We start from the raw sequence: 25,527 nt of genomic DNA, 5'->3' as shown, positions 1-25,527 counted from the left end.
TTTGAGTTTGACTCCCCTGCTTTAAAGTGACACTAAAAAGAATGTATCATTCTGTCACAGCTGCAGTTTTAACACCACACTGTCTTTTAAGCTATAGAACACGGCAGAAATAATGTCCCTCTCCAGCAGTAAATCTTTATCTCAAGCTGTCTCAAGATTCAAGCACTTTATTGTCGCTGTGTAATGTTAGGTACACGTGATTTTCTGGCAGATTTACCTGTCAGATTGATTTTTTTCCAACATGTCCGATCTAAATTTCGATCTATTTTCCGATCGATTTCCATAGAAGTGAAATGAACGGAAAATCGATCAAAATTCAGGTCGGACATGTTGGAAAAAAAATCGATTTGGCAGGTAAATCTGCCAGAATATTGTATTGTGTGTATCTAGCATAACACAACGAAATTACTTTTCATGACAGTCTCTCACTGTTTCTTGGCTGTTTAAAGGAATACTATCGCTTCACATATTTTTTTCAATTGACACAGGAATTGTTTGGGAAGTGCTGCTAAGTACTGGTGTATACATTTTAGTAGCAACTTCTTTGTTTACGGTTAGCAAAATACTTTCAAACTTTACTGATGCCAAAACTGACAGCTGACTGAGCCATGAGGAGAGGGGAAATTCCCCTCACACTTGATCAGGTAACTCTATGTGTAGCTCTGTGTGTGACAGAGAGAAAGAGAGAGCTCCCAACAGAAGCAGCTCCTGTATCCTGTGTTTCTGACTGAAGTGTCTGAAGAGAGCAGAGGAAATGTAACTAATTGCCACAGCTTTTCATACTGTTTTTGCTTTCAGAGTTTGATATTTGCTTTCTGTAGTCTGATATGCAACTCTGGCTGTGCATTGAAGCAGACACCCCTTCTGCAATTGATTTGTCCCAATATAGCTAAATCCTACCCTCAATAAATTACAGCTTTTGCCTCTGATATTTAACATGAAAAGTAGGAAAATGTTTACACAGCTACTTAGACATTATTTGCACACTGTCGTTTTAGAACACTTGGGTATCGATAGCATTCCTTTAAGCTACTTAGAAAACGGGACTGAGAAGCTCATTTGCATAGAAAACAACTTAATTGTTTTATCTTTTCCTGTACTGGAAAACAACATGAGACTTCTTTCTTTGCTACTAATGTTCTGTTTGTTATCTGTACTACACATACAATTGATTATATCATGGGTGTATTTTCACTTCAGAATTGATTTAAAGGGGACCTGAACTTAGAACTTCCTCTCTGCCCTAAAATATAAGCAACTGCATAATAACCTTTTCAGAATAACATTTCTTTGTTACAGCTGATGTGTCTACTTCCTGCTTTCATGGAAGCAAACATAGGGTTAAAATCCTGTGTTAACAAATTAGCTGCTCTGTGACAGAGGAGACTCCTGAGCTGACACAGCCGAGAGACCAAATAACAGTTGTGCTTAGTTACAGATTAAGGGGAAATTAGACAGGCTAAACTCTCTAAATATAAGGTGCATTTCTCTACGTTTTCCTTCTGTCCTATGGAAAAGTTCAGGTCCACTTTAAAGGACATCCGAGGCGGAAAAAATGATGAGATAAACAGTTGTATCTGTCCTCCTTCTCCTAAAAATGACTTTTTTTAGTTATCCCATGGTTTTGTTTTATATTTAACCACTTCTGTGCCAGGGGGTGGTTTTGCTGATCGGTGCTGCGTGGGCTCTCCAGCCCGCAGCACCGATCAGCTAGCAGGCAGGGCGATCAGACTTCCCCCCTTTTTTCCCCACTAGGGGGATGTCCTGCTGGGGGGGGGTCTGATCGCCGCCGGCTGCTTGCGCTTGCGGGGGGAGGCTCTTCAAAGCCCCCCTCCGCAGCGCTTCCTGGCCTCCTTCCCCTTCCCTCCCTCTCTTCCTCTGTGAGTGGCGCAGGACGGAGTTCCGTCCTGCGCTGGATAGGATAGGCTTCAGCCTATCAGGTGCCGGCGGTCCCCGGCCAATCAGAGGATCTTCCCCGTGTGTTTACATTTACCCTGCGAGCCGCGATCGGCGGCTCGCAGGGTGTTCACGGAGACACACTCCGTGAACTGATATGGAACGGTTTCCATGCAATCCATTTCAGGATTCAGGGGCGTAGTTAAGCGTACGCCGAATCCTGAAGTGGTTAAATCCAAGTTCTTACTGTTTCTGCTCTGATTTCATTGAAGTATGCCAGAGCTAAAATCTATGAACTATTGTCCTTTTTTATCTACTTTCTGCTCTCAGAAGCCATTTTCTGCCAGGAAAGTGTTTTATGGCTGTAATTCCTTATCAGCGAGGGTTATGCTACAGTCTGACCCAGTCCAACCCAAACAGAAACTTGCATACCTGATATTTAACGCTTTCAGGCAGAGAAAATAAAAAAGGAACACAACCTAGTTAGTTGTGTGCTCGGCACTGTACATACCCATGTCTATCTCATCATGTCACATCGGGTGTTCTTTATAGGATACAAGAGGGGACATGTGACATGAGATAGACACGTGTGTGTACTGTGCCAAGCACACAACTAACTAGGCTGTGTTCCTTTTTTTCTTTCTCTGCCTGAAAGAGTTAAATATCAGGCATGTAAGTGGCTGACTCAGTCCTGACTCAGACAGGAAGTGACTACAGTGTGACCCTCACTGATAAGAAATTACAACTATAAAACACTTTCTGAGCAGAAAATGGCTTCTGAGAGCAAGAAAGAGATAAAAAGGGGAATTTCTTATCAGTGAGGGTCACACTGTAGTCACTTCCTGTCTGAGTCAGGACTGAGTCAGCCACTTACATACCGGATATTTAACTATTTCAGGCAGAGAAAGAAAAAAAAGGAACACAGCATAGTTATTTGCATGCTAGGCACTGTACAAACTATCTCATCATGTCACATGTCACTTCGGGTATCCTTTAAGTGAGCATCTGTAGTTTCCCATGATGCACCACTCAGGAATATACAAATCGCCATGCCGATGTGTTTTGTCTCACCAGAAGCAGGGCTGTGTGATGTAGCTCCGGAGTCATACTGCGGAGAGGTGGAGACTCTTGCAGGCGCAGGCCCAGGGTCATATTGTGGAGAGATGGAAAGCCTTGCAGGCCCAGGGTCATACTGTGGGGAGGTGTCGGACTTTGCAGGTGTTGAGCAGAGTTCTAGCTGTGGCGAGCTGTCGGCCTTTGTAGGAGCCGCCTGGACCAGATCCTCTGGAGGGGGAACAGGTACGACAACGGGGGAGTTTGCGGAGTCCTTATTGACCAGGAGGACGTCGATGGGTCCTGAAGTGCTCTTCATGTGAATCTGTAGTTTTCTTTGCCCGTTGGTGGACTGCAGAAAGAGAAGAGGACAACGCTCACATCTGTGGAATGGGAAGAGCAGCAAACGCGGATCAAAGTGAAGGGCGCTCACCTCTGGCAATGGAACCTCTAGACAAGTGCCTGAAGGGGCTCTGATGGCAAGCAAGGTGTCTCCTGCAGAGAAGAAGAATGAGAACACTAAGTATGACTAAGGAAGGTCTGAATCAGGAGGGTTCTATTCATTGGCTAACTTAAAGGATACCCGAGGTGGCATGTGACATAATGAGATAGACATGGGTATGTACAGTGCCTAGCACACACATAACTAGGCTGTGTTCCTTTTTTTCTTTCTCTGCCTGAAAGAGTTAAATATCAGGCATGTAAGTGGCTGACTCAGTCCTGACTCAGACAGGAAGTGACTACAGTGTGACCTTCACTGATAAGAAATTACAACTATAAAGCACTTTCCTAGCAGAAAATGGCTTCTGAGAGCAAGAAAGAGATAAAAAGGGGAATTTCTTATCAGTGAGGGTCACACTGTAGTTACTTCCTGTCTGAGTCAGGACTGAGTCAGCCACTTACATACCTGATATTTAACTCTTTCAGGCAGAGAAAGAAAAAAAGGAACACAGCCTAGTAATTTGTGTGCTAGGCACTGTACATACACGTCTATCTCATCATGTCACATGTCACTTCGGGTATACTATAAAGAGACTCTAACGAAAAAAAAGGTTCTCCTGCGGGGTACTCACCTTGGGAGGGTCCCAATGAGGCTTCCCCCTCCCCTGTAGCTGCAGGCAGTCCAGCGATGGCTCCCCCGAAGCGTCCTGGAATCCTCCGCCATCAAGCACTGATAAGCCCCGATTTATTTACCTTCCCTGGCTCCAGCGGGCGGCGCTGTTGCGGCTCTCAGCACGGAGATAGGCGGAAATAGCCGATCTCTGTCGGGTCTGCTCTACTACACAGGCGACTTGCAGGCACAGGGGACTTGCGCCTGCACAGTAGAGCGGCCCGACAGCGACCGGCTATTTCCGCCTATCTCCGAGCGGAGAGCCGATACTGCACCTGCTCTGGGGCCGGGAAGGTAACTATTTACATCCCCGGTATTTGGAGGGGCACAGCGAAAACACCGTAGGACACAGGAGGACGGGGGAAGCCTCGATCGGATCCAGAGGCTTCCCCCACCCCAGGTGAGTACCCCCCAGGGGAACTTTTTGTAGTTACAGGTTTTCTTTAAAGGATACCAGTTAAAAAACAAAAAAAAAAGGTCCCAAAAGACTACATACATACTGCATATCAATGCCAGGACTGCCTCCTCTGTTTCCCCCTGCAAGGCTCCATTTCTCCACAATCCGTCCTGTACAAGGCCCTGACTACAAATGGTTGGGACCTTTGGAATGGGATATTCTAGGTTTTGCGCATGCACAGTTGGCTCCAAGGCGCTGCTCTTCACATGCACTGCTGTGAACGTGCGCGCTGAAATCAGGAAGCTGCCAGGTGCGTGGCCAGAGCGGCGTTCTGGAGCCAACTGCGCATGCGCGAAACCTAGAATATCCGGTTCAAAGGTCCCCTAGTACAGGATGGATTGTGAAAAAAACAGAGCCTTGAGGGAAACAGAGGATGAAGTCCTGAAGACGATACCTTACTTAGAGCAGAGTTCCCCAACCCTGTCCTCAAGGCCCAACAGCAGTACATGTTCTGCAGAAAACCACAAACATGCACAGGTGGGGTAGTTAGCGTCTCAGCAGAGCTGATTACCTACCTCAGTGGATTTCCATAAAACATGCACTGTTGGTGTTGGTGGTCCTTCAGGACAGGGTTGGGGAAAGTAGAAAGAGGTCCGCTGCTCGAACCACACAGAACAATTCCAGAAACCAGGGAGTCAAGCAGCAGCACTCCGATCCCCAAAGGTGCAGAATAACATTTCGGCACGCAGTGCAGCATTTGACAAAGGCCTGCGTGCTGAAACGTTATGCTGTTTTGTGGCTATGATAGCAATATATTACACTAAAGTCGCAAATCCAGGTGGAAACTCCGGCCACCTTTATCCTTCGCGACAGGTTTGGGAAACACTGCCTTAGTGGATGTATGAACGTATACACTCTTCTTGGCCCCTTTTTTTTAACTCTGATATCCTTTAAGGCTGCTCACACACCAAGACCTTACAGGCGCACAGCAATGTAACACAAGTGGGCTGTTCACACAGCCCACGTTGCGTTACATGTAACGCTGCACGTTCTCCGCAAAGTGCAGCATGCTACGGCGTTGGAGCGGCTATAGCCGCGTTAGACTGTTTGCACATGCGCAGTGGGGGGCGGAGAGGAGGCGGGGAGAGCCAGCTACAGTAGCCGCGCACATGGCTACTTAATATTCACTGCACTGGCGGGCGCTGATTGGCCGGCGGGACCACGTGATGCAGAGTGTCTCGCTCCGCATCACGTGGTCCCGCTGGCCAATCAGCGCCACTCTGGGAGACATTATAGGAATCGAGCCGCCTAACGCGGCTCACTCTACCGTCGGCTCTTGCAGCACCATACGTTGTGTTAGGTGCACGTTATGCGACCTTAACGTGCCACCTAACGCAACGTCTTGGTGTGCAAGTAGCCTAAAAGGAAAAGTGTAAGCTTTCAGCTAATCAGCCTTCTTCAGACTCTACTCCTGATTTCCTACAACACACAGCTTACATACATTTGAACAGGTACATACTAGACAAGTTCAAAGGAATGCAAATAATTCCCAGCCGCATGCAATTTGCACACAAGTTAGAAGTGAACCAATTGAAGGCAGCTCCTGTCCCTTTTGATGGTTGTAATTCCAAGATGCCCACAATTTGTACTTAATTTGCATGTTAGCAATAATTATTTGCAGCTTATTGGCCACCTCTAGTGAATCCAATCTCCTCTCTACACGAGTCATCCTCATTCACTTTATAAATTATAAATATTTCTATCTCTGATCCAATTGACCAAAAGTAATGAGAACAACCTACAAAACGAAAGGGGCTTTTCCACAAACAGAGTAGAGTCCCAGTTAACAGTCACCCGGCAGTCTCCACTAGGGATGCAAATTATGCCAATTCTTCCTAAATTATGCAATTTTTTATGCAAATGTCGCAGCTTGAAAATGGACCAAACTATTTAAACCCAGGTTTAAAATGATTGGTTCATTTTCAAGCTACATATATTTGCATACAAATTTGCATAAATCTGCATCAACTCGGAAGAATTTGCGTCCATTTGCTCATCCCTAGTCTTGACTCACCGTCATGCCTAGGAGGCGGTACTTTTGTGGTTTGCAGAGCTTTGCACGGCAGAAGCGGCATACTAAAGCTCTGGGCACCATCTCCTACACTTCCTGCAGCTCCCAGCGGCTTTCCTGCTTGCATACATGGCACCCAGCGTGTCTCCTGACCCCCATCAGGTCACATGCACACTTCCTGCAACTCCCAGCGCCTTTCTTGCTTACATACATGGCACCCAGCGTGTCACCTGACCCCCATCAGGTCACATGCACACTTCGGGAGCCATACTTGGAGGACTTGCTGAGGGGGGCGGTTATTTTAGGGCTGGTTGTTTGAGAAGTCACACATATCCAGTATCAGGTAAGCTGCGCCGGATATTAGGGATTCTCTACTGTATAAATATTGGACAATGTGCATCAGAATATGGTCATCCAAGACAATGGGCACACATAAAATCCTTTTTTTCTAGGAGATGTCTGGCTGAGGGAGCAGACACTGCCCCTTTTTCCCAATACTCAGGACACTACAAGCATTTGTTGTCCCTTACTCCATCTCTGCTTAATCTACATACACGCGTTTAACAAGCACACAACGTGCTCCCGACCACTGGCACGTCTTGCATGTCCACACGTCCGGAGGGTTAAATGGCCAACTCATTTACATACTGCCCACGCAAGCGGAATGACAAACTACACATTGAAAACAAGTACACGTTGTTTACACGTCTTGTACACACGCATCAATTGCACGATATCAGACCAACAGTCATGTGAACAGATCCGATAGTTGGATCGTTCAAAACTCCTGTTATCAGTCGTTTGCACGCGTACACATGCCTGATTGTCGTCCAACAGTCTAAAACAGACTTAAGCCAGGCGACAATCAGGCAGTTTGGTTGAGCGTGTGTACGAGCCTTTATGCTGGGTACACACGATGCAATTTTCCGCTCGATTGACAGGTCGACCGATTATTTCCGATGGTCTCTCGATTGATAGAGCGGTCGATTTTCTAATGCTAAGTGTGCAAAATCGACCGCTCTATCGATCAAAAGCCGATCAGACATGTCGGAAATAATTGATCGATCCCCTCGATCGAGTGAGAAATTGTACCGTGTGTACCCAGCATAAGAGCTGTCAGATAAAGACAGCAAACAAGATAATAATCCCAGCTGATGCTACAGCTATCACACCATAGTCCCCCACCCATCAAAGTCAGCTCAGGCAGACTGCTAGCAGCAGCAGCGCCTTGAAGGAATGTGTGGCCAAGGTAGCCACTCCCCCTGCAGAGCCTTATGGAAATTGAGCATGGCTGTAGCTGCCATGTCCCCTCCCTCCACAAGGTCCTATGTGAGGGGGCGTGTCTCAGACTGGAGAGTGAGGGGGGCGTGTCTCAGACTGGAGGAGGAAGCCAGTAACAGAATGTATAGCAAGTAGTCACACAACTGCCAGGTATATGTCTGTGTTTATCATAACAAGTGGGAGGAGGAAATAGATTTCCAAAACTTGTGATAATAAACCCCTCCTATTTGTGCAATGTTGGAGTGGTAAGGGGTGTGTCCACCACAAAACAGAAAATCTTTGAATTTATATTATTATGAACCTGAAGTGAGGATAACTGTAAGAGATAATTAATTCCATGTGTAGTATGGATGGTAAATAGAACATTACTAACAAAGAAATGGACCTCATATGTTTTATTTTCTGTTTGATGGCTTAATTTTTAAAATTGCATCAGACTGTCACAGCTGCTGTTTAGAATCCACACTCTGCCTTGTTAAGCCGAAAGAAAAGTAAATGCCTCTTTGAACTTTTTTTGTACTTAAAGGGAACCTAAACTGAGAAGGATATGGATTTTTCCTTTTAAAATAATACCAGCTGCCTGACGCTCCCTGCTGATCATGTGCCTCTAATACTTTCAGCTACAGCCCCTCAACGAGCATGCAGCATATCAGGTGCTCTGACTGAAGTCAGACTGGATTAGCTGCATGCTTGTTTCAGGTCTGTGATTCAGCCACTACTGCAGCCAAAGAGATCAGCAGGACTGCCAGGCAACTGGTATTGTTTAAATGGAAAGATCCCTATCCCTCTCGGTTTGGGTTCCCTTCAAATCTCATTAGAAGCCTTATCTCACTGTTTCTGCCTATTTACTTTTCAGGAAACTTGACAAACTTCCACAAGCTGTCCACAAGCTCTTTACATACATATGTTTTTTTTTCACTCCCGCTGTACTAGAAAACTGAAAGGGACTTGAGAGAATTTTTTTTTACTAGGGCTAGTACTATATGTGTATACATATACAGTATATCCTCATGTCACTTCAGGTGCACTTTAAGAGTTAAGGACATCTGATGGCGATCCCTGCGGAGGAAAGCATCAACTTACCTTTAAAGCAGCGGCACAGGTCTTCATGCGTCAGGTACGCCAACGTGATCGCTAGTTAAGGAAGAATATTCAACTGACCTTTGTAGTGTCCATAATTGACTCCTCCCCCCCCCACCATACCACATACTGTATATTCCCCATGATATTAAAGGTTAAGAAAGCAGTGAGATCCGCTGTGTAAGGTGAATGTTCCTCTCCTGTAAAGCCACTCTTTATTATGTTTTTATCTTAAAGAGGCCCTGTAGTGACAAACAATGCAGTCAATTATTCAGGATTCCCACTTTTACGGTAATTTTCCTGCTTTCATCAGAAACACTTCCTATATCTGTATATTGGTATGTAGCCACGCCCACCTAGTGATGCTTAGCCTAGGCTGTTTAGCTATGCAGTCACTAGTATTGGCGTTTGAATCTAAATTTTCCTCTTTGGGAAACCTGGATCGCGCCATACACCCCAGCTCAGCACCAAAGCTAGTGGAGAGTGACGGGGTTGTCACATGACTCTGATGCTTTGGAGTCACGTAAAGTACGGCCTGGAGCACGACCTTGTGACCCTCTCTACTAGCTTTGGAGGCTGACAGACTATTGGACAACGACTCGCTGTGGAGATTTGTTATCCCTCCCCCTTTGTTCACAGCACAGTGGGCATTGTCAGTTCTATCCGTGCTTAGCACAATGCCGGGCAATGTACTCCTTTAGGTCACAACACACCTCAGCACCTAACTGAGTGTTTTTCTCTTATGTGTGCCATTGGCTTCCCTCATGTTTTATCACCATGATTGTTGCATGTATTTTGCATTCATGTTCTGACAGCAGTTTATAGAAACCTGTGTTTCTCTTTGAATGGGTTCCTATATGGGAATCCCTGACTGAATGCATTTATCTATAGACTGTGCAATATACTGCGACTTCACTAAATGGATGATCAGAAAGTCAGATGTTATCAGGTCCCACGCTGAGGCTCCATTCCCTCCAGCAAGCTGCTTTTAGTTCCGGAAGCTTACGGACCGAGGCTAAAGGCATCCATACACTGGTCAAATGCCACCAGATGGACCAACAGATAGATCCCTCTCTGATCTAATCTGATCAGAGAGAGATCTATCGGCAGCCCATACACTGCACACAGATTTTGTATCGATTTTAGCATGAAATCTAATCACAACATGTGGAGCGGCTACTGCCGCCCTGCCTTGCTCCCCCGGCCAGCAGCAATACATCAGCTGTCCGCCAGCGCGAGTCCCCGGGTCCGTGCTGTCCCTTTCTCCGGCTGGCCTTCTTTTCCATCTTCTCTTCACTTCCTGTCCCGAGCGGAAGTTCAAACAGTAGAGGACGCTGTACAGTTTGAACTTCCCCTTCTCACAGGACGGGACAGGAAGTGAAGAGGAGATGCAGAAGAAGGCCAGTTGGAGAAAGTGGCAGCATGGTCCCGGGGACTCCCACCTGCGTAACAGCTGAGATTATTGCTGCATCAGTCATTGCCAAATCGACTGCCGCTAACAACCCACTCCCGAACCGCTGGCGACTGAGCAAAATTTTCCACCTGGACAGTGATTGAATCAATCGATTTCGGATGGAAATCTGTCGGTTAACATTTGCGTTAACGATTACACAGCAGATTCGATCAGTGATCGAATCTGCTGTATATCAGCGGGCAATCGACGTAGCGTATGGGCACCTTAACTCATGAGCTTCTCCGCAGGCGCCCACAGGGAGCATTCTGTGCTTGCGCAGTACTGGGCATGCAAGAACGCTCCCGGCGATGTGATTGCGATCGCGGTGGGCATGTGAGTAGAAGCCCATGACTCGGCCTGGGTCTGTGAGCTCCTGAAACAGAAAGCCGCTTGCTGAAGGAGAACAGAGCCTCAGCGTGGGACTTGATAACATCTCACTTTCTGATCATCCATTTAGCTAGTGAAGAAGAAGAAGCCCCAGGTGAGTATTTTTTTTTTTTAAGCAAATTTGTAGTGAATTAAAAAAAAAAAAAAAAAATCAGATGCTTCCCTATGGAGAGGAAGGCTCCGGATCCTGTATCCAGTGCTGTCCACTTCGAATTTGTACCGGCCTAAGACAGGAGAGGGAGCCGGCACTGCTGAAGACTGCTTTTATTCACAGTCTATAGTGATACAATAACATACAAATAGAATTGTAGCAACTTTTAAAAAAAGTCACATACCGGAAAGAGCTTGTGCCCAGCACCCACCGCAACTCTGCACTCAACACATTCCGGTATGTGATGTTTTTGAAGTTGCCACAACTCTATCTGTATGTTATTTTATCACTATGGACTGTGAATAAAAGTAGTCTTCTGCAGTGCAGGCTCGCTCTCCTCTCTTAGGCCTGTGCAGATACTGAGCACGCTAGTGGTGACTGCGCTAACACCAGATGACTGTACTTGCCCGCCTGCTATGGGCATCGCATGTGCCACTGCAGTGCCAGCAATCTGCTTTTCTCTTTTGTTCCACTGCTTCAAATATGCCACCTCTGGGAGGTCTCTAAAGGGTTTGGAAGCACTCGTGTTTGGCCGCCCATCTTTGGGAAGCACTCAGGAAGCTTTCAGAGGGTCTCGAAGTCGTACTGGGCAAAAACCTGGAAGGTGGTGGCATCACCGGAAAGAGAGGATCCTGATATGACCAATTCCTCCGCTCTGTGCCGAAGCTAGCAGACCAAAGGCCGGCAGGAGCGTGGGGATCTCCATAGGATAATAATAGACCAATTCTACCCAGCAACACAGAAAATATTCATTGGTCCACCGTGAACCAATGAGAATTCTCCCTGTTGCTAAGGACTCCCATTGGTCTTTTGCAGCACAATGGGGACCCCCGTGCTTCTGCCGCCCACCGTTTTTTTTACCGCTACCGAGCGGAGGAGTCAGCGGCAGCAGAACCGGGATCCGCGTATTTGCATTCCGGCAATTGAACGCGGAGTTCTAAGCGGAGGCGGCGACCAGCCTAGTGAGAAATTACACTGTTCATTCTCATAGACTTTAATTGTGTCCGTACATCCCTCCTTTCCGGAAAAATGCATACAATTTGCAGGCACTCTGGGATTAGTAACGTCATTGACCAGCTCAACTTCTTATCAATATTTGAGGGAGTTCTTGATTTTGCTCTTTTATTGATCTCATTATCAATCTCTAATTATACCTGATGAATTTCTCGAGTCTAATCTATTAAAAAGCCAAGTCCTAAACTACCAGGGAATGTTTCAGGAAGTGGGTGGGGACACTAGATCACCAGGAATTATCTAAATGGGGAAGGAGGGGACACTAGATCCTCTTGTCCTTGAAGCGAACCTTAAGTCACCTAAAAAAAAATGAGATGAACTCACCTGGGGCTTCCCTCAGCCCCCAGCAGACGATCGGTGCCCTCGCAGCTCCGCTCCGATGTCCCAGGACCCGCCGGCGACGACTTCCGGTTTCGCCGTCACCGGCCGACAGGCATGGGAACGCGAGTGATTGTTCGCGTTCCCAGCCTGTATATCGCCCCCTATGCTGCGGGGGCGATATACAGGCTGGGAACGCGAACAATCACTCGCGTTCCCATGCCTGTTGGCCGGTGACGGCGAAACCGGAAGTCGTCGCCGGCGGGTCCTGGGACATCGGAGCGGAGCTGCGAGGGCACCGATCGTCTGCTGGGGGCTGAGGGAAGCCCCAGGTGAGTTCATCTCATTTTTTTTAGGTGACTTAAGGTTCGCTTTAAAGAAGAACTGTCACAAAAATTTACATTTAAAACATATATAAATAAGTAAAATGAGCCATTAATTACTTTTCTTCTATGTTGCTGTCACTTACAGTAAATAGTAGTAATCGACATTTCCAACATTCAGTATTTTGAGTTAGTCCATCTCTTCATAGGGGATTCTCAGAATGGCCTTTATAAAGACATTCCCTGAAAAGGATTTATACAATAATGCTGGCCAGCCTCCCTGCTCAACGTACACTTCTTTGGCAGTTGGACGGAGCAACTGCCATTCACTAAGTGCTTTTAAAAATAAAGAAAACCCTGAGAAACTTCCATGAGAAGATGGGCTAGTCCAAAATCTGTCGGTAATGTCAGATTTTAACTACTTACTGTGAGTGACAGCAACATAGGAGAAAAGTAATTTATGCCTCATTTTAATCTGGAAGAAACTTACTTCTTATATATATATGTTTACATGTATTTTACATTTTAAGATTTTAGGAACAGAGGTCCTTTAATGGGGGGAAACATGCTGTTCCTGAAAGGGTTAAACAAAGCTGCTGTAGCTGCGATTGGTTGAATTTCTCTGCCATAGATCGGACGGATCTACAGCTGTGATGTTGTACTGGGCAGCTTCCTCCTAATAATAAGCATGTTTCCCGGCTGTGCAACTCACTCTACAGAGACAAGCAGGAGTAGAGGGCTCTGGAGGTGCAGAGTGGGAGATGGAGGGTGTTGGACAGCGCCATAAAATCGTGGCGGAGGGGGAGAAAAGAGGTGAGGAGCAGAGAGAGGACACAGACAGTGGAAATGCCACTGAACTCTACTTGCAGCGTGCTTCGGGACTTGGCTGGCCAGGTCCTTTTCATTTTGCTTTTTGGCCGGCCAAAGTCTGAAAAAGGGAGCATTTTTTGTGTATTGGTCATTTTTCAAATCGGCCGGCCAGATCTCAAAGTGGCCAACTTTGTGTCCTGGTTGCAACATATACACAAATGTCCACTCAGAAACACAAATGGGCGGCAGACAGACCCCGGGGTGAAGAGGTCTCCGTAGATGTAGATAGTTCATGTCTGCGACAGAGAGGCGCTCATGCTTGCTACACAGCCATAGCAGTTAAGGCACCTGTTTTTTTCACAGACCTGAGGAAGCGGGCAAGTACCTGCAATACCCGTTGTCAACTTTATGTGCTTGAATAAAAGACCTTTTTCAATAACCTGGTCTAAATTCTTCAAGAGAGGTAAGATCCCCTCTCTGTTTATAAGGGTAACAGCTTATTAGCCTATCTTTTATGCATTGGGCGCCTCCACCCCTGTTTCAAGTGTCCGCAGATGTAGATCTGTCGCACTCGCTCACTGCATGCGCCATTATCAGCAGCCACGATACCTACAAACAACCCACCAAAGCCTGTAAAGGATATCCCGAGTTCTGCCCGTCGTCCGTGACGTTTTTGATACTTTGCTGCACCCAGACGCGTTGCTGGTCGAGTTCCTGTTCCTGCTGCTCCAGGTCCGCCAACTCCGCCTTCAAATCCACGAGTTTGTCGCCGATCTCACGTGTATTACATCCAGGGCCGACCCCCCTGCAGATAAGGGATGCCAGTTACTCTCCAGGCATGCACATAACACACATGGGATGTAATATTCACCCTGCTCCCAATTTACTTCATTATTGCATGTGTTTACATCTACAAAACAGCTTTTAATTTGCCAACGTGGTAGAACGAGAGAGATTGAAAAAGTCTAAAAATCAGGGAGGAAAATTACAGACAATTAAAGGAACCTGAAGTCAGAGAAACATGGAGGCTGGTATGTTTATTTCCTTTTAAACAATGCAGATTGCCTGGCTGTCCTGCCGAGCCTCTGCCTCTTAACAGGTTTGGCCATAGCCCCTGAACAAGCATGCAGATCAGGTGCTCTGACTGGATTAGCTGCATGTTTGTTTCAGGTGTGTGATTCAGACACTACTGTAGCACAAGAGATCAGCAGTATGCCAGGCAACTTGTATTGTTTGAAAAGAAATAAATACAGCAGCCCTTTAACCCATTAGTAGCTGGTGTGAGATAAGTGCACTGCTTTTGACTTCAGCTGGCACAACTCCATGTGCTGTAAATTCTTGGAATGCTTTGTTTTCTCTCTACTAGCAGAAAATATAGAAACTGAAAGCAGAAGTCCTCTGTTATTGTCTCACACTGCCCCCTAGTGACAAGTGGCCATAAATACACATTAGAACAGTACTAATTAGAAGCAAAGAAATGTAACAAATAAGATATATAAAATGTGCTCAAATTAATTGGCCTGGAGCTCTTGCAAGCCTCTAAATAAGTTGCTTGCTAAAGTGTTAAAGAATAACTGTCGGGCATAAAATCAAAAATCATTTTTTTAATTTTTATCTGGTAAACAAGTAATAAGGATGTGAACCAGACAATCCAAAAGGTAACAACACAATCTATGTTCTTGCAGCTTAAGGTGCGTACACACGCACTACAGCAGCCAACGACGGGTCCGTCGGCACCTCCTGCTGAGCGGGTTTTCAGCAGACTGTAGTGCGGACTGATAAGGCTGTTCCTGAACGATCCGCCCACACCTGCCCATGAAAAAGCTTTTGAGTCAATTGTCCGGTTGCTTTTGAGCCCCATAAATGAAGGGATTGAGTTACAAAAAATACTCCAGTTGCCTCACATTTTTATTCAATGTAGAGTGCAGAGTTTATTATCACCTGTCCACCAGTGCGTCTCCCTGTCTCTTCTCTCCCAGGGAACTGTGTGTCCCGTGACTTAAAGAGACTCTGAAGCGAGAATAAATCTCGCTTCAGACCTCATAGTCAGCAGGGGCATGTGTGCCCCTACTAAAACGCCGCTATCCCGCGGCTAAACGGGGGTCCCTTACCCCCCGAAATCCCCTCCAGGCAGCGCATCCCGTCTTCCAGATTAAGGCAGGGCTAACCGCCGCAGCCCTGCCTCACGCGCGTCTGTCAGCGCGTATCTCCGCCTCTCCCCCGCCCCTCTCAGTTTTCCTTCACTGAGAGGGGCGGGGGAGAGGCGGCGATGCGCCGCTGATAGACGGCACTGACAGGCAGGGCTGCAGCCGTTAGCCCTGCCTCAAGAGCAGCAAAATCTACGACCAAGTTGGTCGTTGATTTTGCAGGGGGAGGGGGGAGTTGGGGGGGTCAGGGACCCTCGTTTAGCCGCGGGATAGCGGCGTTTTAGCAGGGGCACACATGCCCCTGCTGACTATGAGACAAGAAGCGAGATTTATTCTCGCTTCAGTGTCTCTTTAAGACTAGAGGCCAATCACTGGGGGCACCATGACACATACCTTACATGGCCACTAGAGGCCCTTAGTGTTGGTGACATGACACAGGCGTCCAGGAGAGAACAGATATGAAGGAGCTCCCGGCTGTGGAAAGAAAGATGCAGGAGAACTCACTGACGGACAGGTTAGAATACGCCGGTCGTCCCAGAATCAAACAGTGCAAATGCCAATTGAAACCTTACCTCCGGCACTATCAACCTGACTCGATCAATGTTGGCGAAAAAAGATCAGCCATCATTTGCAGCACAGATTTCTAGCAGATTAGATCACGTGATCAAATCGGCCAGATATCAAGGAAAAAAAAAAAACAACAGTTTATGGCTGGCCACTTTTAGCTCTGAGCTATGTAATTCCAAATGAGACAAAGCCATGGGGATGACACTGCTCCAATGAGAAGGTCCCTTATGCTGCCCACACCAATCAGATTCAAGCTGTAATTCCCACCTTTACGCCAGGAAAACCGATAGCCAGATTTCAGCCTGTTACTTCAAGAAGAACGGTCGCAAAAATCTTAAAATTTAAAACACATACAAATAAGAAGTACATTTCTCTCAGAGTAAAAGAAGCCATAAATGACTTTTCTCCTATGTTGCTGTCACTTACAGTAGGTAGTAGAGATCTGACATTACCGACAGATTTTGGGCTAGTCCATCACTCCATGGAGGATTCCCAGCATGGCTTTTATTCTTTATAAAGACATTCCCTGAAAAATCTTTACACAAAGATGCTGGCCAGCCTCCCTGCTCGCTGCACACTATTTTGGCAGTTGGACGGAGCAACTGCCATTCACTAAGTGCTTTTAAAAAATAAAGAAAACCCTGAGAACCCCACATGAGAAGATGGACTAGTCCAAAATCTGTCGGTAATGTCAGATTTTCACTCCCTACTGTAAGTGACAGCAACATAGAAGAAAAGTAATTCATAGCTCATTTTACTCTGCAAGAAACGTACTTCTTATTTTTATGTGTTTTAAATTTTAAGATTTTCGCGACAGTTCTTCTTTCAGGAAGCACCAATACATTATACAGGAGGCGGCTTACTTCCACTGAATACTGTTCTTTGACTTCTTCTCTATCAGCCCGATGCCTTCCAGGACGTTGGTGATGTCATAAATCCGGCGCTTCTGTCTGACAGCGAGAGTGTCTGCCGCCTGCGGGTCACAAAACATGATTTATGTTATCGCAAGTTCAGAACCCCAAACCTGACATACTGTTCCCCTGTCACAAAGGAGGGCAAGTCAAACTGACTGAGGTATTTTAGCAACATACAAACATAGCGATTGCCTGCAGTGAAAACAGCACAGCGTAATTATTGACCACTTCCCTACTCTTGCCACAAGGGGCGTAGATAAGCGTCTCTGTTACCACCGCCGCTCACAATCGTCAAGCGTCTCCCGTTTGCTGCAATCCTGTCCCTCCGTGATCGGGGAATGGGAAACAGATGTTCTCAAAACCAATCTCCGATGGGGAGCATGCGCGGCCAGACTGTCCCCCGGCCGACTGGATGATTTAGGGCTCGTTTCCACTATTGCGGTGCGGAATCGCCTGCATGCGGTTTTGCCGGATTTCGCATGCGATTCCGCATAGGTAAGGGTATGTGCGAATTTAACCATGTCACTGCCTGTGTAAATTAACATTATACCTTCGCATGCGATTTCGCGGCAAAAACCGCATGCTCAACCCGCATGCGGTTTCCCTATTAAAAGCATTAGCAGCGATTCGCGTGCATTCCTCTCGCACGCGAAATCTGACGGCTCTGCCGTGCAGATTTCTGCCGCACAAAAAAACGCTCCCGCAGCCGCACAAGTGGAAACAGCCCCATCCACACCGCATGCAGATTCGCTATAGTGGAAACGAGACCTTACTAGGCCGATTGCAGAAGATCCAGAAGGCGGTGGAGGAGGACAACGAGGGAGTGATCAGCCTGGAGGGGGCTGGGGAGAACACTGCTTTGACTAATCACTGCTGCACTACGGGTGGGGGGGGGTGGCAAGTGCATGATCGTTACCATGGAAGAAGTAATGAACTTCCTGTGTACTTTTGTCAATGATCACTGTTACTAGATAGAGTGCGTACTAACTAGCAAGCATACGTTCCCTGCAAGAAGACAGAGGAGAGGGCCGCAAACAGCCTGCCAGCTGTGATCTGCGCAGGCAGGCTGTAAACAGAGCAAGATAAGGTAATAAATAAGTGTACAGCGCTGCGGTCTAGCACAGTGCTGTACAGAGAAACAACCTGTCACTGCCCTGTCCCTCTGATTGCCGCACAATCTAATCCCATTCATAGGCACATGCCCATGAATGTTATGTGCAGTGTATGTGTCGTAGTGTAGCGCCAATTTAGGGGGGGGGGGGGGGGGGGGGAGAGGGGGGTATTTAAAAAAAGCTCTTTTTTTTTCAAATTAAAAAAAAAAAAAAAAAACACATTGCCCCATGGTGTGCCTCCAGGACCCCCCTGCGCGCCGCTTTTCTTCCCGCAGTGCTGGCGACACGCAGCGCCGCCAGCACAATGTGTACCTATGCGCTGTCTGTCAGCGCCGCTCCCCCGCATCGCCGCTAGCCGCCCGCGTCACTTCCCTCCTATCAGAGGGAAGTGACACGGGCGGTTAGCGCCGATGCGGAGGAGCGGCGCTGACAGACAGCGCATAGGTACACATTGTGCTGGCGACACGCTGCGTGTTGCCAGCACTGCAGGGGTATAGCGGCGCGCAGGGGGGTCTTGGAGGCACACCATGGGGCAACAGAGGCTGGTGTTAGTGTGCACAACCAGCCTCTGTACCCCACTAGCTTAATATAATCCCACCTCGGGTTCCCTTTAAAATCGTTTTCTCAGTACTTTTCCATCTACTTTTTGGTACTTTTTCAATTGCAAAATGCTGACAAGTTATTCTAAATAGAAGAAATATTACCTCCTAGGAGAAACTGAGGTGAAAAAAGTTAATTACATATGACTCAGGTGTCCTTTAAGGGCCACTACAGCGAAAAATTGTAAAATTTAAAATATTTGCAAACGTAGACAAATGTTGAAAAAGTTGTGACAGCGCTCCTCTTCTTAATTATCTACACATCTGAAAAACAAGCTCCACATAGTGCATTACCAATAATACAAATTGAATGCATGCACATCCACCCAGTGAAAAGTAGTGACTTGTGTTCCACTCCTGTGACATCCAAATCCACTCCCTTCAGTACAGCCGCTCACCGAATAGATGCCACCTCAAATTCCAGGTGGGTCTAGCGCTTTGCCACACGGCAACAAACTTCACAGCTCCAATAATTCAACTTGTATAAAATCTCCAGTTTATTCCACCAAGATCATGTAAAAACAAATAATAAGCACATAGCATAATACTGTTTGCACGGCGGTGTCAGCGTCCCGTACTCCCGCTATCCCGGCTGTACCAGCGCTCAGTCTCCGTGCATATGTCCCGCTGCTCTGTGACGTCAGACGCACCTGGGGCGGAGCCAGGTGCGTCTGACGTCACAGAGCAGCGGGACGTATGCACGGGGATCAAGCGCTGGTACAGCGGGAGTACGGGACGCCGACACCGCAGTGAGAGAGCCATATTGCTGGGCTGAGAAGCCCGATATGCGCATAACTTTTGCGATTCAAGTGAGTGCACTGAAGGGCGCAGGCCAGGGAATTTATGTGCAAACAGTATTATGCTATGTGCTATTCATTTGTTTTTACATGATCTTGGTGGAATAAACTGGAGATTTTATACAAGTTGAATTATTGGAGCTGTGAAGTTTGTTGCCGTGTGGCAAAGCGCTAGACCCACCTGGAATTTGAGGTGGCATCATTCGGTGAGCGGCTGTACTGAAGGGAGTGGATTTGGATGTCACAGGAGTGGAACACAAGTCACTACTTTTCACTGGGTGGATGTGCCACCAGCGCGTTTGCGCTGGCTGAATCGCAAAAACGCAAACCGCTAGCGATTTTACAATCGCTACGGTTTGCTTTTTAACATGGGAATCGCGGTAGGTCATTTCCACTACCGCGATTTGTTTTTGCCGGGAACGCGAACGCGCGGTGGAGCGATACTTGCCGCAATTTTGCTATGCAGTGCATAGCAAAATCGCGGCCGCGAACGTCGGGGAATCGCCGGTAATTGCGATTCAGCAATCGCTAGCGTTCAGCGTGAACGCTAGCAATTGCTAGTGGAAAAGGGTCCTTATTGGTAATGCACTATGTGGAGCTTGTTTTTCAGATGTGTAGATAATTAAGAAGAGGAGCGCTGTCACAACTTTTTCAACAGTATCTATATGGACTTGTGGTAGCGAATACTCAAAGACAAAGGTTCATTTAAGGCAGGCGCAGTTTGCTTATACATTGAAACGTACATAAATAAGAAGTACGTTTTTCCAGAGTAAAATGAGCCATAAATGACTTTTCTCCTATGTTGCTGTCACTTACAGTAGGTAGTTGAAATCTGACAGAAGTGACAGGTTTTGGACTAGTCCATCTCTCCATGGGGGATTCTCAGCAAGGCTTTTATTCTTTATAAAGATATTCCCTAAACAGGATTTAAACAATGATTCTGGCCAGCTTCCCTGCTCGCTACACAATTTTTTGGCAGATGGACAGAGCAACTGCCATTCACTAAGTGCTTATGAAAATAAATAAATCCTTGAGAATCCCCTATGAAGAGATGGACTAGTCCAAAACCTGTAGCTTCTGTCAGATTTCTACTACCTGCTGTAAGTGACAGCAACATAGGAGAAAAGTAATTTGTGGCTCATTTTACTCTGGAAAAAAACATACATCTTACATCTATGTTTGCACATATTTTAAATTTAAATTTTTTTTTTGGTCATAGTGCCCCTTTAACAGTTTAACTCACACAATGGCCTACATGCAATTAACTTTTCACCTGAGTTATCGCGTAGGACAGTGATGGCTAACCTTGGCACTCCAGCTGTGACAAAACTACAAATCCCATCACGCCTCTGCCTCCCCAGGTTATAGAGCTGTCAGAGTGTTGCAATGCCTCATGGGACTTGTAGTTCCACCACAGCTGGAGTGCCAAGGTTAGCCATCACTGCTCTAGGAGATAATTTTCATCTTATCTTTAAAATAACTTTTCAGCACTTTACAATTGAAAAAGTACGGTACCTAAAACTGGTGACAAAGTACTGTCAAAATTATTTTGAGGGTTTTTTTTGCTTGTTGGTAGTTTTACAGGCATTTTACGGCAAGGTGTGAAAATATCGCCGAGGAGAAAACTCAGGGAAAAAAAAGGAATTGACAATGGCCAGTATGCGATTAGCGTTTTCATTTAGAATAACTTTTCAGCACTTTGCAATTGAAAAAGTACCAACAGGTAGGTGGGAAAGTACTATCAAAACTATGTTAAGTATTTTTCTTGGTTGCGGGTGAATTAAAAAGCATTTTATTGACAAGCGGAGAAAAATCAGAAGAAAAAGAAATTGCAAATTGGCCAATGTCCCATAAAGGGAAGGTCCGAGCAGCTGAAAAACCCCCCAAAAGACATTTACTTACCTGGGGCTTCCTCCACCCCGTAGCAGCCGCTATGTCCCTCGCAGAACTGCTGCGCCTGCGCAGTACACTCCACACCACGTGCGAGTGATTGACAGCGGCGTTCGCACAGGAGCAGTAGAGGTCGTGCTGTGCAGTGGAGCGGGTGCGGAGCTGCGGCGAGGGACATACCTGCTGCTAGGGGCTGGAGGAAGCCCCGTGTAAGTAAAGGTCTTTTTTTCCAGCTGCTCGGACATTACCTTTTGGGCTCGGCTACACTATAAGTGCCTCTCTGATCGCTTTTTAAAAATCGCTCCGATACACTTTCATAAAAATCGCGATAAAAATCGCAGTGACCGCGAACAGAAAAATCTATCACAAGCACTCATAGTGTAGCTGAGCCCTTCATAAAGATGCACTCCTATAGCGACATATAATAAAGACACAAGGGGCCATACGCAATTCACTTTTCACCTGGGTCTTCTCCCAGGTGATATTATCAAAACTTGCCATAAAATGCCTTTTAAACCACCAGCAGGCAAACAAACACTCACAATAAATGTGACAGTACTTTCTCACAAATTTGTGGGTACTTTTTCAGTTGTAAAATGCTAAAGGTTAGTGACACACCAGGACGTTCGTTTAGGTCGACGTTATAGAGCACATAACGTGCCCCTAACGCAACGCCTGGTGCTCTCTGGTGTGGACATCGGAGTGAGCCGCGTTGTGCAGCTCACTCTGGCGTCCGTGATGCGCACTCTTGGACGCATGCGGCATCACGTGGTCCCGCCGGCCAATCACCGCACAGAGCGGCCGCTCCAGGAAGTAAGCACTGCACGTCACTGAGTGCAGTGAATATTAATTAGCCATGTGCCCGGCCGCTCTCCACTCCTCCCCAACATGACTGCGCATGTGCAGACAGTCTAACGCGGCTTAAGCCGCTCTAACGCCGTAGCATGCTGCACTTTGCTGCGTTACAATGTGACGCAACGTGGGCACTGTGAACAGCCCACTTGTGTTACATTGCTGTGCGTTGGGGGAGCGTTACAGGCTGCACTAACGTACGCCTGTAACGTCCCTGTGTGCAAGAAGCCTTAAAGTTATTTTAAATAGATTATGAAAATAATCTCCTAGGAGAGAACTCAGGAGAAAACGTTAAAGGGAAAGTGAAGACAAAATAAACTTATGAAATAATGACTTGCATGTGTAGTACAGCTAAAGGTGGCCACTAACAGTCCAATTTCTAGTGAAAAATCGTTCGAGCGATCAGAAATTCTGATCGGATTGGTTGAAAATAATCTCAGTTGATGGGCACAATCAATTACAAACGATTATAAAAATAGTCGTCCGATTGGATTTTTGTCAAAGCAAAATTTGGATTTTCTTGTTGGTTTGAATAGATAGGAAGCAAAGATCGGTTAGTTGATGGTGTAGTGAACGATTCTACGTCCGATCAGAATTTCTGATTGCTCGAACGATTGTTCACTAGAAATTGGACCGTTAGTGGCCAGCTTTAGAAATACAACATTAAAGTGGAGCTGAACTCTTGCACAGGACAGAAGGAAAACGTAGAGAAATGCTCCCTGTGTGTATTTAGAGAGTTTAGCCTGTCTAATACCCCCTCATATGTGACTAATCACAACTATAATTCGATCTCCTCCCTTTGTCACATGACTGCCACGGCAGATAAGCTCATTTGAAAGCACAGCCTGTAAACAATATGTCTGCTTCCATGAAAGCAGGAAGTAGCCACACTGCAGATTTATTGCAGGATTTGTATCAGCTGTAACAGAGAAATGTTTTTTTCTGTAAAGGTTATTATGCTGTTGCTTATCTTTTAGAGCAGAGAGGAAGTTCTGAGTTCAGGTCCACTTTAATAGCAAAGAAACTAGTCATATATTGTGTCCAGTACAGGAAGAGTTAAGAAACTCCTCTTGATATCTATGCTAAAGAGCTTCTCTGAGCTTCATGACCAAATTATTTGCTGATTTCTGGAGCACTTATACATCAGAGAAGCAGTGACATGCCTGGAACCCACTTCAAATCGGGAGCGTTTTTAAGTAGCGTTTTGTAAGCGATTTCATGAGCCAGCTATTTAAAAAAGTGTAAGCTTTTTGCAAAGCGATTGTGATAGCGATTTGCGATTTTAATTCTGATTGGCCCTTTCAAATTATTAGAATTTTTTTTCTAGTTTGCAGTAATATAAAATCACACACAAATCACTATGAGTAGCAATTCATGAGCGATTTGCCAGCGCTTCTGTACGTTACATTGAAGCGCAAACGCTCCCAAGATGCTGCCTGTCCTGCGATGGCGATTTTGCTGATCCCAATCACTACTGCGGAATTTGCTTAGGGGTAGTTGGAGGCGCCCGTGTCGGATCGGGGGGACTTATGGTGGGGTCCCTGGGTTGTATGCATGTATGTGGACACTGATATTACAGCTCTATATTTATGGAGATAGCCTACCTTATTAGTAGTAATCAAACCGTATAAAAAGTTCAGAGTTTATTTGTGCACATCGACAACGCGTTTCACGGTCACAGCCGCTTCCTCAGGTCAAATATATGTGCTTAAAGCAAAAACATAAAAACAGTTTAGAAAAGCGCTCAGGACCTAAGTTGCAAGGAAGTAAAATACATATAACTTCAATCGCCAGAATCATAAAATACATAGAGTACATAGTATAGGTGAATGCATATGATTTAGGCCCGGTTCACACTTGCGGTTTAGTAAAAACCGCACCGGATGTCCGGACCGCACCGTATCCGGACCGGACCTGATCCGTACGGTTCCTATCCGGATCCGGTCCGTTTGCATCCGGTTTCCGTGCGGTGTGAACACGGTTGCGGTCCGGATCCGGTTTCTTAAGGAGATACCATCCTGTAAATACCTGGGGTCTGGGAGGTCAGCAGAAGGGTCTGGGGTCATTGTTGGAGACAGGTGGACGTGTGGAGACCATCCGTGGATACAGAGACTGCAGTTGGGACCATGGATCCAGGCATTTACTCGTACACCTGGGAATTCTCTCTGTTGTTCGCCTCCTTCAGCAGACATGTTGCTGGCAAAAAGAGCTCCAGCATGAAATCGTTGCTGCCCCACTCTTCGCTGGGCCCATGTGGTCCCTATCCAAAATGCATAGGAAGTGGGGTAGAACGTCCGGTTTTTGTAGCCAGTGTGTTGTGCGCTCTCCGGCTCTCATTGCTTTGTATTGGCCGGATGGTGCAGTCCGGCTCCGCTCCGGATACGGCTGCCGGAGGAGCCGGACCAAAAAATAGCGCATGTTGGAACGGACGCCGGAGTCCGGATCCGGCCCGGATCCGGTCCGGCTCCGGTCCGGCAGAACGGACGCATGTGAACGGACGCATAGGCTTTCATTGCCATGCCGTGCGTCCGTTCCGTCCGTTCTGAAAGCGGTCCGGCTCCGGCACGGCGATTCCGAACGGCCACCGCTAATGTGAACCGGGCCTTACAGTAATGTAAAATAGCCTTTTACTGTAAATCATATGCATTCACCTATACTATGTACTTATGTATTTTATGATTCTGGCGATTGAAGTTATATGTATTTTACTTCCTTGCAACTTAGGTCCTGAGCGCTTTTCTAAACTGTTTTTATGTTTTTGCTTTAAGCACATATATTTGACCTGAGGAAGCGGCTGTGACCGTGAAACGCGTTGTCGATGTGCACAAATAAACTCTGAACTTTTTATACGGTTTGATTACTACTAATAAGGTAGGCTATCTCCATAAATATAGAGCTGCAATATCAGTGTCCACATACATGCATACAACCCAGGGACCCCACCATAAGTCCCTCCGATCCGACACGGGCGCCTCCAACTACCCCTAAGCTTATGCTACATCCTCCCAGAGGACCTACAGATACCAGGAACACCCTGTCGTATCTGAATTTTCCTGGAGTGACGACCGTACCGGACGGTAAAAGGCCGAGTGAGGGCGGTACTCCCCCCACATGCCGAGACAAGTGGTTGCCTACAGCAACCCACACTTGTGAGTATTACTCTTACTCTACTAATAACCTGACGTTAGTCCAACGGTAATACACCAGATCGGGCTCCCGATCTCCCTGTGTCTTTGTCGTTTCAAGTCTGATACTGCGGAATTTGTTACATTTATTTACATTGGCAGAGCGTTTAGGAAAATCG

At 46.5% G+C, this 25,527-nt stretch overlaps 1 protein-coding gene across 2 annotated transcripts in view; it reads right to left on the bottom strand.

Moving 5' to 3' along the window:
• The window catches only part of E2F4 (E2F transcription factor 4), a 65,540-nt gene that overhangs the window by 31,377 nt on the left and 8,636 nt on the right, over positions 1-25,527 (bottom strand). For both annotated transcript variants that reach the window (XM_068259428.1, XM_068259429.1), the window contains exons 2-6: positions 16,923-17,032; positions 13,989-14,150; positions 8,893-8,936; positions 3,383-3,444; positions 2,968-3,301 (exon numbers count right to left, since the gene is read on the bottom strand). In XM_068259428.1, the coding sequence (XP_068115529.1) occupies positions 2,968-3,301; positions 3,383-3,444; positions 8,893-8,936; positions 13,989-14,150; positions 16,923-17,032 (712 nt within the window). The remainder of the gene's footprint in view (positions 1-2,967; positions 3,302-3,382; positions 3,445-8,892; positions 8,937-13,988; positions 14,151-16,922; positions 17,033-25,527) is intronic.

The sequence above is a fragment of the Hyperolius riggenbachi genome, chromosome 11 (genome assembly GCF_040937935.1).
Source record: "Hyperolius riggenbachi isolate aHypRig1 chromosome 11, aHypRig1.pri, whole genome shotgun sequence".
Classification (NCBI taxonomy): domain Eukaryota; kingdom Metazoa; phylum Chordata; class Amphibia; order Anura; family Hyperoliidae; genus Hyperolius; species Hyperolius riggenbachi.
Note: the sequence above shows the minus strand (reverse complement) of the source record. Positions and strands in the feature narration are given on the sequence as shown.